Below are 17,012 nucleotides of genomic sequence, written 5' to 3'. Positions count from 1 at the left end.
TACTATATATGTATACGTAACACAACACTTATATCGAATGTGTCAAAGTGAAAATAATAATAATAATAAAAATTAAAATTTTTTACAAAATTTTTCAATTTTGAAAATTAAACTAAATTATCCAAAAAATATGTATAAACTAAACAGCATGAACTCGGTTGTCATACCAGCGATTGAAGCATCGGATATACCATATGGCAAATTCAAAATCTTATTTATCAATGTTTTCACTATACTATATAAAGCGGCCACATTAAGTCCGCGTAAACTTGGCATGGATCTGAAAACAGTGAGTTTTGTACGCTAAAATTCGACTATTTTTAATCATTTAATTTACAGATTAACAAAGCACTTGAAACTTCCTGTTGCAACACTTTACTATCGCATTTACACATCATTTTTGTATCACTGCTCATTTTAGCGAAATTCATTTTCGGTTATGTGGGGTTAGCGGCCAATATTTTGGCATTGTGAGTATGTAAATTTGATTTAAAAAGGTTTTGAAAGTGAATGTATTTTACGGCGTTATACGAAGTGTATTGTTGAATACACTTTGACATCATACATATACCAAAGCTGACAACTCTAGTCAGCTTAAAAACCTTTACAAAAGTTGGTGTCAATCATCCGAGATACGTAAGAAATCGTGGAAATCAATATTTTTTTTTACATTTTTAAAGAAACCACCATATGTCACACCCTGCATCAATTTTTAATCTATGTTTAAATAAGTACTATTGTCTACTACTTTTGCGTAGGTTCCCTATTTTAGCGGAAGAATTTGCCGACCTTTTAGTGCCATCCATTTATACCCAATTCGTAGAGAATATAATATTCACCATTATTGAAGTAATAGTCGGTGGTTTAACGGTACGTTATTGCATGCCATGTAAAATATCACTATTCACCATTTTCTTGGCGAAAAATATAATACAAATATCCGTTGGCATAGCAGCGCTGTGAGTAGATGAAAATAGTAGACTTTATATATATATTGCATAACAACAATTTCCTTTAGCAACATGTACACAGATCTTCATCAAAGCCTCATGTATCATATAGAAGAAACTGACTCTGATATTGAAACGGATCAGAAGGAATTCTTTTTGCGCAAAGAAAGTTTCATTTGAAAGGGTTAAAAATAACAAAAATAACCAAAAAAAATAAATGATAGAAAATAAAAAAAAAAAACAAATTAACAAAAAAAAATTAATTAATTAACTAAATAAAATAAATAAAAGAAAATTAAAATTTAAAAAATGTATTATAATATCCACAAATGTTGCATATTGAACCTACCGGCGGTGTTTTGTTGACATCGGTGATTTGTATGTTGAGTAAACCACGTCCCTGTTGCACAGTGGGCGCCGTGCTGTCCGTTACAAGTACGCTAATTCGTATGACCTGCATACATATAAATAAAGAAATATAAATAAAACAAGTAAGGAAGGGCTAAGTTCGGGTGTAACCGAACATTTTATACTCTCGCCATTTATATATTTAACTTTATTTATATTATATAATACACAATTTGACCCACATTTTCGTCATATATATTGAAAGTTGGAAACCATAATATTAGGTTAGAAGCACCGAGGTTCTCGTGTTCGATATATGGGGCCTTAAAAACCTATGGTCCGATTTCGGTTTTCGATTTTTAGAATGGGGCTGCCACACTATAAAAATAGTATTTGTGCAAAGTTCTGTACTGATATCTTCACTAGTGCTTACTTTATATATTGTAAAGTAAACGATTCAGATCGTCTTCAAAGTTCTGGTATATAGGAAGTAGGTGTGGTTGTGAAGCGATTTGGACTATTTTCACAACATATCATTAGGATGTAAGGAAACTATTACAAACCAAGTTTCATTGAAATCGGTCGAGTAGTTCCTGAGATATGGTTTTTTACCCATAAGTGGGCGACGCCACGCCCATTTTCCATTATGTGAAATTTAGTGTTTCTGGCGTTTTTCGTTAATGAGTTAACCCAATTTAGTAATTTTCAACCTAACTTTTGTGTGGGAGGTGGGCGTGGTTATGATCCGATTTCTTTCATTTTTGGACTGCATTAGGAAGTGGCTAAAAAAAACGACTGCAGAAATTTTGGTTTATATATCTCTATTGGTTTGGGAGATATGTACAAAAAACTTAGTAGGGGGCGGGGCCACGCCCACTTGCCCAAAAAAATTACATCCAAATATGCCCCTTCATAGTGCGATCCTTCATACCAAATTTTATTTCCATAGCTTTATTTATGGCTTAGTTATGGCACTTTTTGTGTTTTCGGTTTTCGCCATTTTGTGGGCGTGGCAATGGTCCGATTTTGCTCATTTTCGAAAGCAACCTTCCTATGGTGCCAAGAAATAAGTGTGCCAAGTTTCATCGAGATATCTTAATTTTTACTCAAGTTACAGCTTGCACAGACGGACGGACGGACGGACAAACAGACATTCGGATTTGAACTCCACTCTTCACCCTGATCGCTTTGGTATATATAACCCAAATATATATACCCAAGTATATATAACCCATATATATATATATCTAACTCGTTTAGTTTTGGGTGTTACAAACAACCGTTATGTGAACAAAACTATAATACTCTCTTTAGCAATTTGTTGCGAGAGTATAAAAATTATATTATACAAATTCTAAAATATTAAAGTTTCTGCTTCATTGTCCTACCGCGAATAGATCCCGATCCAGCGCCTTATTTACGATCACCTGCCCTTTGCGATTTATGGTGAAGTATTCTTTAAACTGCTCACTATTTGTCACCTCTTTGCCGTCCTTGTCGATGGCGACAACATCGGTGCCGGCGAATTCGAGAGCGCTGTAAGTGGGTACGTCGGGATCGAGTGCGATTAATGTGTGCACTAAAGTGCCAACAGGTGCATCCTCGGGAATCTGGCGAAGAAAAATGATAGTGAGAAGAAATAATAATTATAATAAAATTGATGAATAAATATATAGATTAAAAGTTTTACATGAGACGAGGTAACCTGGTTAGTGCTAACTGATTGAGCTGAGCCACAATGAACAAAAATTCATAAGCACAACTACTCACCTCTGCATGCTGCGTCGCCGGCGTAAAATACGGATCTTTATCATTGCTGTTGTTTATGTTTACCGTAAGCGTAGTTGTGCCCGAAAGACTTGGGGTACCCAGATCGGTTGCGAGCACTTCGATATGATAGGTATTGCGACGGTCGTAATCCAATTTACGAGAAACAAAAACATCGCCAGTGCGTTCATCAATGCGGAAATCATTGAAGCTGCCATGCTCAATGCGGTATCTATAATGGAAATGGAAAATTAGAACATAATATTTGGGTTTTAGAGGAAGAAAGCTTAAATCTTAAAGTTAATTAAATTAAAATGTATGTATAATTTTAGAATATGTACGATAACATAATGTGGTTGGAAGGCACGTACCACGGCGCAACTTTAATGTCTACATCTACAATACTGCTTTCTTTGACATAAAGACACTTTAATTACAGTTAGTAAACGTCGCTTTACCCACCTAATCTCCGCATTTATGCCCGAATCTAAATCCTCAGCTTGCAGCTTCTCCACACTGGTGCCGATTTCTGAATTCTCCTCCACCACAGCGGAATATTCCTCAGCTAGAAAGCGTGGCGCATGATTATTCACATCACGTACCGTTATATTCACACCACAATTTGTTGTGAAAACACCATCATTCGCTTCGACGGCGAAAACCAAATAGTCGCGTTTCAGATAAGTCACATCCAGTGTTGCATTCGGACGTACCGTTATTTGACCGGTACGCCGATCGATGGCGAACACGCTGGTGATTTGCTCATCACCAATAATGCGATAGGTTATGTCCGAAATAGTGTCAGCATCGCGCGCCTTCACCACTAACGGTGAATCGAACACGTGTGCGCCTTCATCGACAGCGGCGCGATACAACGGACTCTCACACACCGGCGGCGAATCGTTGGCATCGGTTACTGAAATGCGTAGCGGCACCACTGACGTTTGGCCTTGACCGCCTTCGTCGGTTGCCTACACATAAAAATGCATTTATATAAATATATATGTATGTAAGTATGTGTATAAAAATGGGGGAGACAAGTGAAAACGAAATTAAATTCAAAGCATACGACCGCAAGACAAACTTGAAATTTCAAATCGAAGTCACATAATTGCAAATTAATTTCAAATAACAACCGCAAACTTATTTCCCAACTTGTACGCACGAGTATGGGATAACAAAAGCAACAATACGTGAAACACAATAAACATAACAACAATAGCAACAACAAGAATGCGTGCTGAGCTCGTCACTCACTTTGTATGACAGAAAGTACGTGGTCTCCGTTTCATAGTCGAGGCACGTACGCGGCACATCGGCTCGTACGCCCAACTCAGCTTGAATTGCTGGCGTTGCTGGGCGGACCGTGGCTGTTGCGCTAGGTTCCAAGAGTGGAGACAAGTGCGAGGGCACCACTGCTGGTGCCGCTGTAGCTGCTGCTGTTTCGCTAATGACATCGTTAATGCTGCTGCGTGCTTCCGATTGTGTAACGACTTTATACTCTACCGTTGGTTCTGTATTGATATCGAGCCCATTAAAAAGTGCAGCACTGGGCTGTTCATTATCCTCCTCCTCCGTCAATGATGTGGCGGATGACAGCAAATGACTGTAGTTATCCATATTGGCGAAAGATAAGAGTGATTCGTAATCTGCTGTGTCGGTTTGAGTGTGCAACTGACGTCGCTGCCGGCCAGCGCGAGCTTTACCACCGACAGCAGTCGTTGCATGACAATCGGCTAATGTTATTATACCAGTTTGTTCATTAACGTGAAAGAGTTCAGCACCGGTACCCGAAAGACTATATCGTATACCCGCATCACCGTATTGGCCCGAATCTACATCTTTCGCAGTGATGGTGGTAACGTATTGACCAGGCGCAGCCGCTTCCGTTATACTCGCCGAATATGATTCATGCTCAAACATTGGCTTATTATCGTTGGCGTCCAATACGGTTATTGTAATGGTGGCTGTAGAGGATAATTTCGGTTGCGTATCCGTCTCCTCCGCAATGACGAGCACAATGAATTTACGTTGATTGGGATTTTCATAGTCCAGTGTGCCGTTGCCGACGCGTATGTTGACTTGGGAGAAACCATTTACATACTTGGGTTCCACCTCAAATACCCCGGATACATCATCCAAGCGTAGTGAGAATTTCGAATTGACTCCAACGTCACGATCTGTCACATTCATGTCGAGCGCGAGTGGCGTACCGGGTGCTGTGTTCTCTTGCAGAGAAACTTCATATTCTTTCTTATTGAAGGTGGGCGGTGAATCGTTCACATCACGTATGGTTATGGTAGCCTGTGCGGTGGTGCTCGTTAGTGCGTCGCTGCTGGCAGTGCCGTTGACAAGTTCACGGGCCTGAAAAAAAATAAAACAAATATAAGAAACTACGACTATCAAGGAGACAATAGTGATATACATATATATTGCTATGTATGTACATATATAGATAGGTGACGAAGAGAAGTCTCAATATTCTGCTCGACGCTGGAATATTACGGGGAATTGATATTTTTTGAGCAAAATTATTTGCTTTCAAACATATGTACTTTTCTTTATTCGCGGAAATATACAAACTAATAGTTTTCTCACATATTAACCGTTATATAATATTAAGCAAAAAACACCCAAAATTACCTAAAATAATATAATATATTTTTATATTCAAAAATTTCTACAACAGCTTAGTTGGTTTTTAGTGACCCCTGACTAACTAACAGACTCCTCCAAAATAGAAACAATTCTGACTAGGCGTGACCCCCAAAAATGTTTACATACTTGACCACCAAATGTAAACAAATTGGACATCACTTGATCTCTCAAAATTAAACAAATTGGTTTTCATGTGACTCTATAACATATATAACATAAAAAGTTTATATATAAACCTCATATGAATACAATCAAACTTTACTCCATGGGCCCCTCAAAATTTAAAGAAATCACTATGTAATAATATAATATAAATTTAAAGAAAGCTGACCTTTTATGGTGTAGACAAACCTGACCATAAATAGCGCCCTTAAATATAAACAAACCTGGTTCTTCAAAAGGTAAACAGACCTAACCTTAAAATGCAAACAAATCGGACCTCAAGTAACGCCTCTAAATGTTAAAAAATCTGACTTTACGTGACCCCTTAATATATAAACAAACACAACCTTACGTGACCCCTTTAATTATAAATAAATCTGATTTCAAGTGTTTTCTGTAAATTTAAACCGACCTAGATGTCAATGACCTTTTGCCAGGGTTTGTTTACATTTATATTGGGGTCAATGACCATTGATCATTTTCACGATCTGCTGTTATACATTTTTGTTTTTGCTTTTCATAAGAAGTTGGTAAGTTGCATCAGCTGATTGCTATTTTTAGCAGCGACATCTACCGTCGCTGGAACAACAACTCGCAAACAAAGAACGGATATATAATTACTAAAACGGTCTTTGTCGCAGAGTTGCATTTGATTTTCAAGTCGATTAAAATTCAAGTAGTAAATAATGTAGATTTTTATTTTAATTAGCGTTTTAATCAAGTAGAAGCCGGTTAATTGATCAATTAGCTCCTGTATGAAAAGGCTTTAAAGGTGGGCCACAACTAATTATACGGCTGTCATAACACCAATTTTAAAATATGTTGAGAGAACTTATGATATTGGATCAGCTGTCTAAAAATACTCATATATCTCGGATTGTACCATCAATGGATTACAATTTTACAATTAGAGTTCAGTAGGACTTACAATTACTAAATTTGTACCGCAATTTTTTTTATAAAAAAATACAACTTACCCTAACAGTGAGTGTTATTAGGCCTGTACTATCGGGAAGTGCTTCACGATCTAACGGTTTGGCTGTGCGCAATTCACCATTTTTCTCATCCAGTAAGAAATAGTCCATGGGATCTAAAAAGGTTATATCAAAATTTCGTATTTCAGTAAATATTACAGCAGTCAATAAAAAATAATAATAAGTAAATATTTTATAGAAGTGAACTTCCGTTTATAATATATACTATAATATCGAAATATAGTCGACATAACGGTTTTGTTAAAGGCAAGACTAATATTTTAATAACTGTCGAGGGAGTTAAAGATACTTCATTAATAAGTTAGTCACTGAAGGCATTTATTAAACACAACAGATATCTAACACATCTTAATAGCATACTAGATCTTCAAATTTCACAGCGTTTCTATTATTTCGACGAGATGTGTATGTAGAAAAATTATTTATAAACGAGTAATTGTTCTCATAAATGAGCAATCGTCCGCACTTGTATTACATTATACATTTATTACATTACTTATATGTAAGTATGTATGTTTGTAAGCGTGTCCGTAAATGAATCTGCCTTTCAGCGCTTAATAACTTATCAGATAATTGCGTAAAATGCCGCCACCATTAATCAACTTAATTATTGCACTTACTCGTTAACAAATCGTAAACGATTTTCCTCGGTTCGCCTGTGTCGCCATCGCGTGCCTGCACCTTCAGCACTAACGTACCAATGGGACTATCCTCATCGATGACCGACGACAAGGAGCCCTGAAATACAGGCGGCTTATCCTGTACATCCTTGACGCGTACTTCGAAATTCGTTTGTGATTTATGTACGCCATCCTAAAGAAGGCCGAAGCACAGAAGTAAAGAATTTTCAAACAAAGGAAAAGAAAAAAAATCAACAACAAAGCAATGCTATGATAAATAAGCAGATAAGTTAAAATGACAAGCACAAGGGGATGTAAAGTGTACGAGTAGTTGGCAAGAAGAAGAACTGTTGTTAACAACTTAATTGCTTATTAAAAAGTCGCCAATTGGTAATTGTATAAAGCCATCCGCTATGTCAAGCCGCCCACCAACTAGCCCGCGTTCCCCCGAGCTCTGCACTTACCGTCGCTTCAATTTGAAAGTGATAAATCATGCGTTGATTGTAATTCAGCGTGTCATTCAGCACAACGGCCGCCTTTAATACGGTTGGCTCACGCGATAATGGCTCCAAACGGAATCTGTGTGTGTATGAGGACGACAAGAGAAGACATTTGAGTAGTAAAAATTGTTTGTTGAATTTTATTAAAAGTAAACAAGACGTTAAGGCATTTAAGTGTAATGTTTACTTTAGTACGAATACTTACTTGTTGCACGCCTCTGGACTTTGCTCTTGTGGCACGCATTTCAGGTCGAGACTCTCGCCGATGGTATCGCGGTCTGTAACGAGTATTTGATTGAATACGGTTGTGCCGACGGCAGCGTCCTCATTCACATCCGTCTCGTAGGGTGTCTAGTGCGAAGAGAAAAAGAAATGAAAAAATATATGTATATGGTTACTTGGAATTCTATGGAATCACTCTGTATAAAAAGCGGAGAGTCTAAAATAGTTGGCCCTAATAATTTCCAGTACATCTTAACCACTGAAGACATTCTTTTCACGGGACTTATAGAAGCTATTTCATCAATCTATTATATACTATAGATAATTATATTCTGGGCTCCATTAAATTAGCCTCAAAACCTCGGGAAATCTTTACAGTAGAATTTGATTTTAGGGACCTTGGGACATTATATAGAACAGATATACATCCCTTCATTCCTTCCAAGTTCGTACATTTCGGTCAATTACATTTTTCATTCACCGAAAAGTGGTTCCGAAGTAACGGGATATCCGAAACTTATTTTACGAAAATATCAACTTTAAGGTCAGGTCATTGAGGCCCCTTTATGATGAATTGTAGTATATTCTTTTGAAATTCTCAAGGAAACAGTTAATAAGTTTTAGAAGACAACCAAACTAATAGAGTTATTAAGACTTTAATCGATAGAAAATTATTAAAACTTTTTTTTTAATGTAAACTGTGAATGCATAGTCCATTCAATGGACTTAGAACAGAAATATATGTAGATTTAGAAGTAAGATGAGAAAAGACTAAGCAACTGAGGACTTTAGGACTAATGCTTTCTTAGTCATCACCGGTAAACCTCGTTCCACAAATTTTGTTTACCACTCTTTTATACTAGGTATGTTCTACTTACGTTCTGAAATTCTGGTGGATTATCATTTTCATCCAATACAATAATGGTGATTGGCACTTGTACGATATTATCCTGTTCGGATTCGCCATCGGGGCTGACACGATCACGTATTGTGACATAAAACAACAGACTGTCTTTCTCTTCGCGATCCAACGGCTTTATCAATTTTATAACACCCGTAATGGGGTCCACTTCGAAGTGCTCCGAACCGATGGCACCAAAGGTGACATTACTACCCTCCGGATCGTATCCCTGCAATTGCGCAACTACGGTACCAACTTTCGCATTCTCCTCCAATACAATATTGTTGAGTACTTGAGTGAAGACGGGCGGTCGATTTGTTTCAGCTGTGAAAAAGAGAATGAGAGAGAGAGTTAAATGATTGTAAATATGTACGGCCAAATATGTGATGAAGGTAAATGTGAAAAAGGTGATTCTTTATGATGCATAGTGTATATTTTACTTACAGCTGATTAACGGTAAAATGCTGATAAGCGCAAACGCAAACAGCTGATAGTGTGTGTGCAACAATTTATGTCTTGGCATTGTGTTGGTGCTGTAAAAGAGAGGACGTGACAGTTGGTTAATTAGTGAGCAAAATAAAAAAAATATAAAATGAAATACATATATTTGTTAAAGATAATGCAGAAATTTAAGAAAAACTGAATTCATTTTAAAGGGTTACTTTTGACTAATAGAATTTGCTTTAAGTGATTCAAAAGATATTACGAAAGATACATACTGCTGAAATCGATAACTTTCATGTTCCGAAAAGGTAATATGCCCTCTATATGAATTAAAGAATCTATCTAATATTAAGTTTTAAATGCAGATTCTCTTCCACATTCTCTTTAAGAGATCTTTTGAAAACCAAATGAAATGAACGACTAAATTCATGATAAGAAGAACATTAATAGAGGTCTTATATAGTTCGTGAAATTATTGGGCGGAAAATTTTCTAATAACCTTTACTTGAAGGTTCAAATCATTTTCAACAGTTTTTAGTGTACTTTCCATCATTCGTAGTTTCCATAGCCAATTAGGGACTTAGAGTAAACTTAGCTAAAGCCTTCTAAGCTATTTCTAAAGCACAATCCCTCACTCCTGCCGCCTTCCTTCCGTTCCATTTCTCATGGGCTTCATATTATCTGATGGATGGAGTGACCTATAAATGTTGAAACTACTCCAATAATGGTTGTTGGAAAATCAATCAGTTGCTGATGGAAATGGTGTAATTGTTTATGGTACATGGCTGTCTTAGGCTTACAGCTTTTTAAGTGCATCGTCGATAGTAAAAAAAAATTGCGATTTATTGGCCGGCGACGTCGTTGGGCCGTACTTCTTCAGTGATGATTATGACCGGCACGTTATTGCGTATGGGAATCGCTACCGCTCAACGATAATCGAATATTTTTGGCCCAAATTGGATGATATGGACTTGGAGAATATGTGGTTCCAATAGGACGGCGCCACAAGCCACATACCGAATGTCACAATCGATTACTAAAAAACCAAGTTGCTGAACTTAATGACATCGAGTGTACTTTGATAGGAATAAAAAATTTCATTGCTTTCCCAAAAGTTTTTGTTTCATTTGCTGCCCTTTATTTGCTGATCGAACTGATCGTGTTAAATTCGTTATAATTGCTTATAGCGTAGTATATGAGACGCCATCTATGAGCCTCTCTGTGCCTACTCGTATAATATTCATACTTTATTAATTTTAGGGAATCCTAGAAAGTTCATACCAACTGCTACATACTAGAGCTTAGAAAAGTTCATTTTGGTTAAGCAAAATTTTTACGAACGTTAAAAAGTTAATGTATGTAAATGGAAAATGTCAACAAGCCACAAAAAATGCAAAAGCAACAACTAAAATTAAGAGCAAACTCGCACATCACATACACACTCACACTCTCTCATACAAATACTTATTTATTTAAAAGCTAGTATATTCGCATATGTGCTGAGTGTTTGCTCGTAAACCGAACAAGCCAAGGAACTTCATGAGAAGCCATCAGCAACCACTGAATTTTTGCATTCATAAAACCACTTAAACCTCGTCCCGCACACTTAACAAGCAGCGCTCCACTTGATTGCAGCCAAGTTCACGCAACTTTGCTCGACATTAATTAAAGCAATTTGTGCGGCGTGGATAGGATGTGGGAAAGAGAGAGAGGGAGAGAGAGAAGGGGGAGTAGAGAGAAAAACAGAAGATGGCGCCCACCAGCTATCTCTCACTTCAACTCGCTCCAAGCAAATTCACTTCTTGTAACGCGCGGATTTGCAAAGCAAACACAACACAAAAATTCCTAAAAAAATGCAAAATAGTTTTTCGGCTTTTCTGATTTTAAGTAAACGAAGTGTATGTGGACCAGAGAGCAGCTTCGGGTATGTTCGAGTGTGTTCAATCACACTAGCTTAAATTCGGTACGAGTGTGTCGTAACACTCTTCAAACACGTGTTCGATCGAGTTTAGAACCCGAAGCGAAAATAACGCAAACGAACAATCAAGACGGTCCTATCTTCGAGTGCAAGCAGCAAACTCGGATTTTATGTATATTATATTTTCGGGTGTGTCGTGCACGTGTTGATTGTGATCGACACACTCGAGTGGCACTCGAAGACCAAAAAATAATAGATAAACATACGTACACACATATGTATGTATGTTGGCGTCGGGATGACGCGTTCTGTCTTAGCTTTTTTGGTTGAATAATTTGAATATTAGACGTACATAGTACATATTATAAAAGGATAATTCAATTTAAGAATAGAATTCACTCAAAACTTATTTTATTTATTAATTCATAAATCATAAATAAAAAACATTTCATTGCACTTAAATATTTTAATTTTTTTTAAATCACAAATTTCAGGTGTAGACCAGATAAGGTGTTTGTGCCATTGGAAATGTTCTCACAACAATCTATCGTTGTCATTATGAATTATAAAAAGTAAACAAAACAAACAAAACCAATAATCGTTGACAATCAATACGCAATAATAGCATGACTGCCAATTACATACATACATATTCTGAAATTTTGTGCACACTCGTGTGTGACTCGATCACATTCAATACGATCGGGTTAGAGTTCCAGCTCGTTCACAAACGAGTGTCAACTCGGCACTCTGTTAAAATAAGCATATATGCTTGTGTTTCGAGTGTCGCGAAAGGCTCGTTCGTTTTGAACATGTCTCCAAGCGATCAATACGTGTATTCATACCGAAAAGTTTGATCAAACAAAATCAGAGTGGACATTCGAGTGTGCACGAAAATGATATATCCGTTGCAGCTCTCTGATGTGGACGCGGAGATGTGAATGTGGGGTGCGTTGTGCGGGAGCGCGCTAATTAATTCCACAGTGCAAAAGGCAGCTTCACATTTTGCATTCGCTGGTTTTTAACCGACCGCCCGAGCAACACCGCTCGTTCCCTTCGCCCTTCGCCGCTGACTTTATTGCCATGCTTGCGGCACACAATAGTAATAGTAGGTGCAACAGCCTCACTAGTGCGCTGCTGATGCAGTTACTACTGCTGATGAAATATTTGCAACAACAACAACTACAACAATAAATGCAAACAGCTAGGAAAAAATCGTAAATATAATGGCTGACGAACTAAAACGTCCGCATCGTTAAAGCTTCGAATGGCACAAAAAGGGTAATATGCCGCTAGCTGCAACAACAACAACAGTGGCAGCTGTAGCAATAACTTCATCAGCAGCGACAGGAAGTCAACTTTTGAAGCACTTAAATCAAAACATCAACACTGCAAGCGCCAGCCACGGCAGTTGAATGAAAGCTAAGTGGTGGGAGGGTCGAATCAGTGTAGGGTGTTGAGTGTTGGGTGCTGGAAGACATAAAGCGTGAAATGCGCCTGCGAGCAAGTAAGCATATAAATACACTTGAGGATATGCAGCGTCGTGCAGCAGTGTTGTGAGTGAAGATTAAAAGCTGTTGCAACAACAACAACAGTGAGGAGAAAAGAGGTGACGATTGGAGCGACGATGGGTTGTAGTGGCAATAGCTCGCACTTGCAGTTGTCAAGTCGAGTGTGGCTGGCAACTTTTGAAGCGCGTGTTGCATGTGCCAAAAAGTAAGTAATGTTTACATCAACATTACTGCCAGCGGCAGTCAGCAGGAGTCAGCCAGCATCCCACTTCAACAACACCACCAAGCAACCCAGCCAATTAAGTCATCCCATATTCGCTTGGGTGTTTACGTGGCATCCATATGCGCATTGTGGCATGCAACAAGCGTTTACTGTCTGTTGTTTTATGCTTTTAGCTTTCGACTTTTTCCACATAAGTTTTTGCTTCGCAGCTGTTTTCCGCTTTTTACGCTTATCTGCATTTAAGTTTTTACTTTCGTGATTTTTGCGTTTTTACAATCCACACGCCATTTATGTTGACTACGTAATTTAGTAGAAAGGAAAGCAGTCAGTATTTTTCAAGGAAATTTCTTAATGTGAACATAATCTAAAAATATGAATTTTGGGTGCTTCAAAATCGTTTAGTTTGCAGATGAGTAAGGCTTATGGAGGTTCAATATCTTTTTGAGGTTATGTGTATAAATCGAAAGCAACATTTTTTTTCTAATTTTCTCATTAACAACTTTAAGACCAAAGGAAAAATTAAAGGTGGTGTAATTGGGTGTTGTCACGCTTTAGGGTATGCAGTTATTGCGCCCACGTCGCGCACCCTGGAAACGTCAGCAACGCTTGTAAAAGATGCAGTAACCAACCCAAAAGATGCAGTTTCCCAAAATCCCAATCTGCGCCAATTACTGTGGGATAAGCCTCTTCGTGCTGTGTGACTAAGATTAAAGCCCACCGTCAACAAACTGATTGGCTTTAAACCAGGAAAATCTACAACTGACCAGATGCCACCACTATGCGACAAATCTGGGAAAATGATCGTGAAAGGTTCGATACCCACCACCACGAAATCGAGCTGCATATATAACGCCATGTCTGAATTTAACATCTCCGCAAAACTAATAAGACTGTGTAAACTGGCAATACCAAAAGCTCCGTCAAAATTGGGAAGGACGAAATATCTCTTGTCATCAAACAAACAGTCAGCGCATTCACGTCCTGGCTCCCACGTCACTGTTGAAAGTCATAACTTTGAAGTTGTAGATAATTTTGTCTATCTTGGAACCAGCATCAACAACACCATACAATGTCAGCCTCGAAATCCAGCGCAGGATAACTCTTGCCAACAGGTGCTACTTTGGGCTGAGTAAGCACCTGCAATGTAAAGTCCTCCCTCGTTCCGTCCTGCTTTATGGTGCAGAAGCGTGAATGATGTCAATAACATCCGATGAGATGACTCTTGGGGTTTTCGAGAGAAAGGTTTTGCGTAAGATTTATGGTCCTCTTAACATTGGCAACCGCGAATTCCACAGACGATGGAACGATGAGCTCTATGAGTTATACGATAACATTAACATATTTCAGCGAATAAAAAGACAGCGGCTAGGCTGGCTAGGTCCAGGAACAGAGAGTTTAATCAAAATATTCAAATAAAAAATATTTGATTAATTTAATATAAAAACCCAACCAAAGCAAATTTTAAGCTAAATTAATTTTATTACAAAGCAAACTGTTACAAAAAGCACCTACTCCCGCAAAGTGATTTTTTAACATTGAACTGTGATTACCGAAATAATAACGGTTGAAAATTCAGCGAAAATAACGGATTTTTCCAAAAAATCCCTATCAATTTCCAAGTGCTGCCGCATCAAATGTGTGCGCGACTGGGCAATTCACAAATTTGTAAAACGAAAATGCCGAAATGCTGAAATGTTAAATGAATATCACATTTCTGCTACTCGTTATGCGAAGTTTGTAAATGCCAGCTGCATTTTAAACCGCGTACAACGAGCCTCCAACAAAAAACATGAAAATTTAATTTTCCCGCCAAAATTCAATTAGTTGACAACGTAAATGACAACAACAACATAACTTTTTAACAAAAGCCAAATTCGCCACTAGTCACTACAAGTAGTGCTAAAAACAACAACAACAACAACAACAACAACAACAACAACAACAAAGGTGTCACAAAAACAGTTGCCGGCAACAAGAATAACATTACAACCACCGAAAATCAGCTCAAATGCGAAGGAAAAACAAACGCTAAAAATACAATTAAGCGCTTGTTACATACATATATATATAGATACATACATATGTATGTGTGTTGTTGTTTGTTTGCACATAGTGCCGTCACTAGCTTTTAAGCATGCCCAGGCGTATACGCAATTGTTATTTTGCTTTTGCAAAGCTGTATGCAAAATCGACGCTGGATTTCCACTTTACGCTATGGCCGAGAGGAGATTAAATGACTGGCGAGTTATGATGTGCGCAAAGACATTTGTGCAAATACTCGTGGCAATACAAGCGTTCCTACTAGGATGATTTAAGTAATTTTGAAGCGAAAATAATTTAAAACTAAATTCAGCAAATTCATACTAATTCTTTAGCAGATTAGCGCTTTAAATGAAATAAATCAGCGTTTTCAACAAATAACTAACTGAAGGATTTATAAACGTCAAATGAATTTTTAATTTAAGTCGTTATGACCTGGGTGTCTTACTATAACACAGCTGAATCGGAATCCGATGTCTATTTAACCCCATCATATGAGGGTTTTGACATAACCACAGACAAGCAATATAGCGGACAGGGTTTTTAAAATTCATCGGATTCGCTTGAAACACGCAACTCGAGGGTTTACTTGGTTACGGCAAATTCTAAAAATGTGTCCATCATATTGGTTTGCATCTTGAATTTTTAAAAAGTAACAAGCAATCAGCGTCCCCGAGAACCCCCGAGTAATGAGTTTCAAGCGTTTCCGATAAAGTTTTCAAAAAAGCGTCCACCATATTGGATCCGGCATTTTGAATTTTGAAAAACCGACACCGGACTCGTAATCCGTGACCCCTAAAACCCCCAAGCGCTATCCGCCATATTTGTTTTCTAAAGTTATGTCAAAACCCTGATCTGATGGGGTCCTTGGATTCGGATTCAGCGACCCCAAAAACATATGACACATATTGTAAGGCCACCAGGTCATAATAAAAAAAAAATTGTGTGCCTGTGCTATTAACGATTATTAAGGGGCACACCTAGTGTGGAATTTCAAAAAAATTTCAAATCGATATCTCAAATAGTATTTGAGGTATAACAATTTAAAGAGCAGCCTCTCGGTAATAGTGAAAACGATCATTTTATCTTTAAACGCGTTTTTCTCGAAACAACATTTTTCGAATTTGCTGCAGTGATTACTCAAAAACAAATGATCCGATCACTATCGAATTTTTTTTACATGTTCTATATATAGTTCTCCGTACAATGAGAACGATTTTTGATCTGATCAAAAAATCGAATTTTGACAGGCCAAAAACGACCAAAATTTTGGGTAAAATTCGACTATTTCTTTTAAAAAGGCCGCCATATTGTCAATTTTTGATTATTTTATTTATCGTAGGTCATTGTACAGACAATATTATCTAGTTTAATGAAAATTTTGTTTTTTTAGATTTCATCCACGGAGAAGGCCGGAATCACTGCAGCAGTGAAGGACCTTTTTTCGCGCCGTTGGAAATCGACTATAACTTAAAAAATATTTTTTTTCTTTAAAAATTTCACTGTATATTCTTGATACATGTATGAATATATTCTTAAAATTTCGAAATAATTGATGAAGTATTTTTTTTAATAAAAATTCCCAAAAATCACCTTTTTTTAGGCCATTACACTAGGTGTGCCCCTTAAAGACTATACAAGCTCTAAAAGAGCAATGAAACAACTATGAAAAAACGTGAAGTTTTAAAATATTCTCCTAGTTTTACTTCTTCTTCTTAACTGGCGTAGAAACCGCTTACGCGGTTATAGCCGA

General features: G+C 37.5%; 2 protein-coding genes across 12 annotated transcripts in view; one reads left to right on the top strand and one right to left on the bottom strand.

Moving 5' to 3' along the window:
* The window catches only part of LOC105217823 (cadherin-87A), a 266,466-nt gene that overhangs the window by 8,603 nt on the left and 240,851 nt on the right, over positions 1-17,012 (bottom strand). For all 9 annotated transcript variants that reach the window (XM_054225538.1, XM_054225546.1, XM_054225543.1 and 6 more), the window contains 11 exons: positions 9,568-9,656; positions 9,101-9,447; positions 8,206-8,351; positions 7,965-8,079; positions 7,501-7,693; positions 6,863-6,975; positions 4,323-5,429; positions 3,528-4,036; positions 3,069-3,297; positions 2,687-2,908; positions 1,300-1,404 (listed from right to left, as the gene is read on the bottom strand). In XM_054225538.1, coding sequence (XP_054081513.1) covers positions 1,300-1,404; positions 2,687-2,908; positions 3,069-3,297; positions 3,528-4,036; positions 4,323-5,429; positions 6,863-6,975; positions 7,501-7,693; positions 7,965-8,079; positions 8,206-8,351; positions 9,101-9,447; positions 9,568-9,656 — 3,175 coding nt within the window. The remainder of the gene's footprint in view (positions 1-1,299; positions 1,405-2,686; positions 2,909-3,068; positions 3,298-3,527; positions 4,037-4,322; positions 5,430-6,862; positions 6,976-7,500; positions 7,694-7,964; positions 8,080-8,205; positions 8,352-9,100; positions 9,448-9,567; positions 9,657-17,012) is intronic.
* On the top strand, positions 18-16,707 carry LOC105217822 (uncharacterized). 3 transcript variants are annotated; one of them, XM_011193045.3, is made up of 4 exons: positions 22-289; positions 340-470; positions 759-959; positions 1,019-1,167. In XM_011193045.3, the coding sequence occupies exons 1-4, from the start codon at positions 131-133 to the stop codon at positions 1,128-1,130; spliced, it is 603 nt and encodes a 200-aa protein (XP_011191347.1). In that variant the 5' UTR covers positions 22-130; the 3' UTR covers positions 1,131-1,167. The 3 variants fall into 3 exon arrangements, with proteins under 3 accessions (XP_054081523.1, XP_054081524.1, XP_011191347.1); XM_054225548.1 differs by lacking the exons at positions 759-959; positions 1,019-1,167 and adding an exon at positions 16,653-16,707 and having other exon boundaries at positions 18-289; XM_054225549.1 differs by lacking the exons at positions 759-959; positions 1,019-1,167 and adding an exon at positions 9,086-9,225 and having other exon boundaries at positions 18-289.

Source organism: Zeugodacus cucurbitae, chromosome 2 (genome assembly GCF_028554725.1).
Source record: "Zeugodacus cucurbitae isolate PBARC_wt_2022May chromosome 2, idZeuCucr1.2, whole genome shotgun sequence".
Lineage (NCBI taxonomy): Eukaryota > Metazoa > Arthropoda > Insecta > Diptera > Tephritidae > Zeugodacus > Zeugodacus cucurbitae.
The sequence above is the reverse complement of the archived record's forward strand: the minus strand, read 5'-3'. Positions and strand labels throughout refer to the sequence as shown.

Coding starts and splice junctions, on each gene's coding strand:
- LOC105217822 (XM_011193045.3), top strand. CDS start 131: ATGTATAAACTAAACAGCATGAACTCGGTTGTCATACCAGCGATTGAA. Junction 471..758: donor GCGGCCAATATTTTGGCATT/GTGAGTATGTAA, acceptor ACTTTTGCGTAG/GTTCCCTATTTTAGCGGAAG. Junction 960..1,018: donor TCCGTTGGCATAGCAGCGCT/GTGAGTAGATGA, acceptor AATTTCCTTTAG/CAACATGTACACAGATCTTC.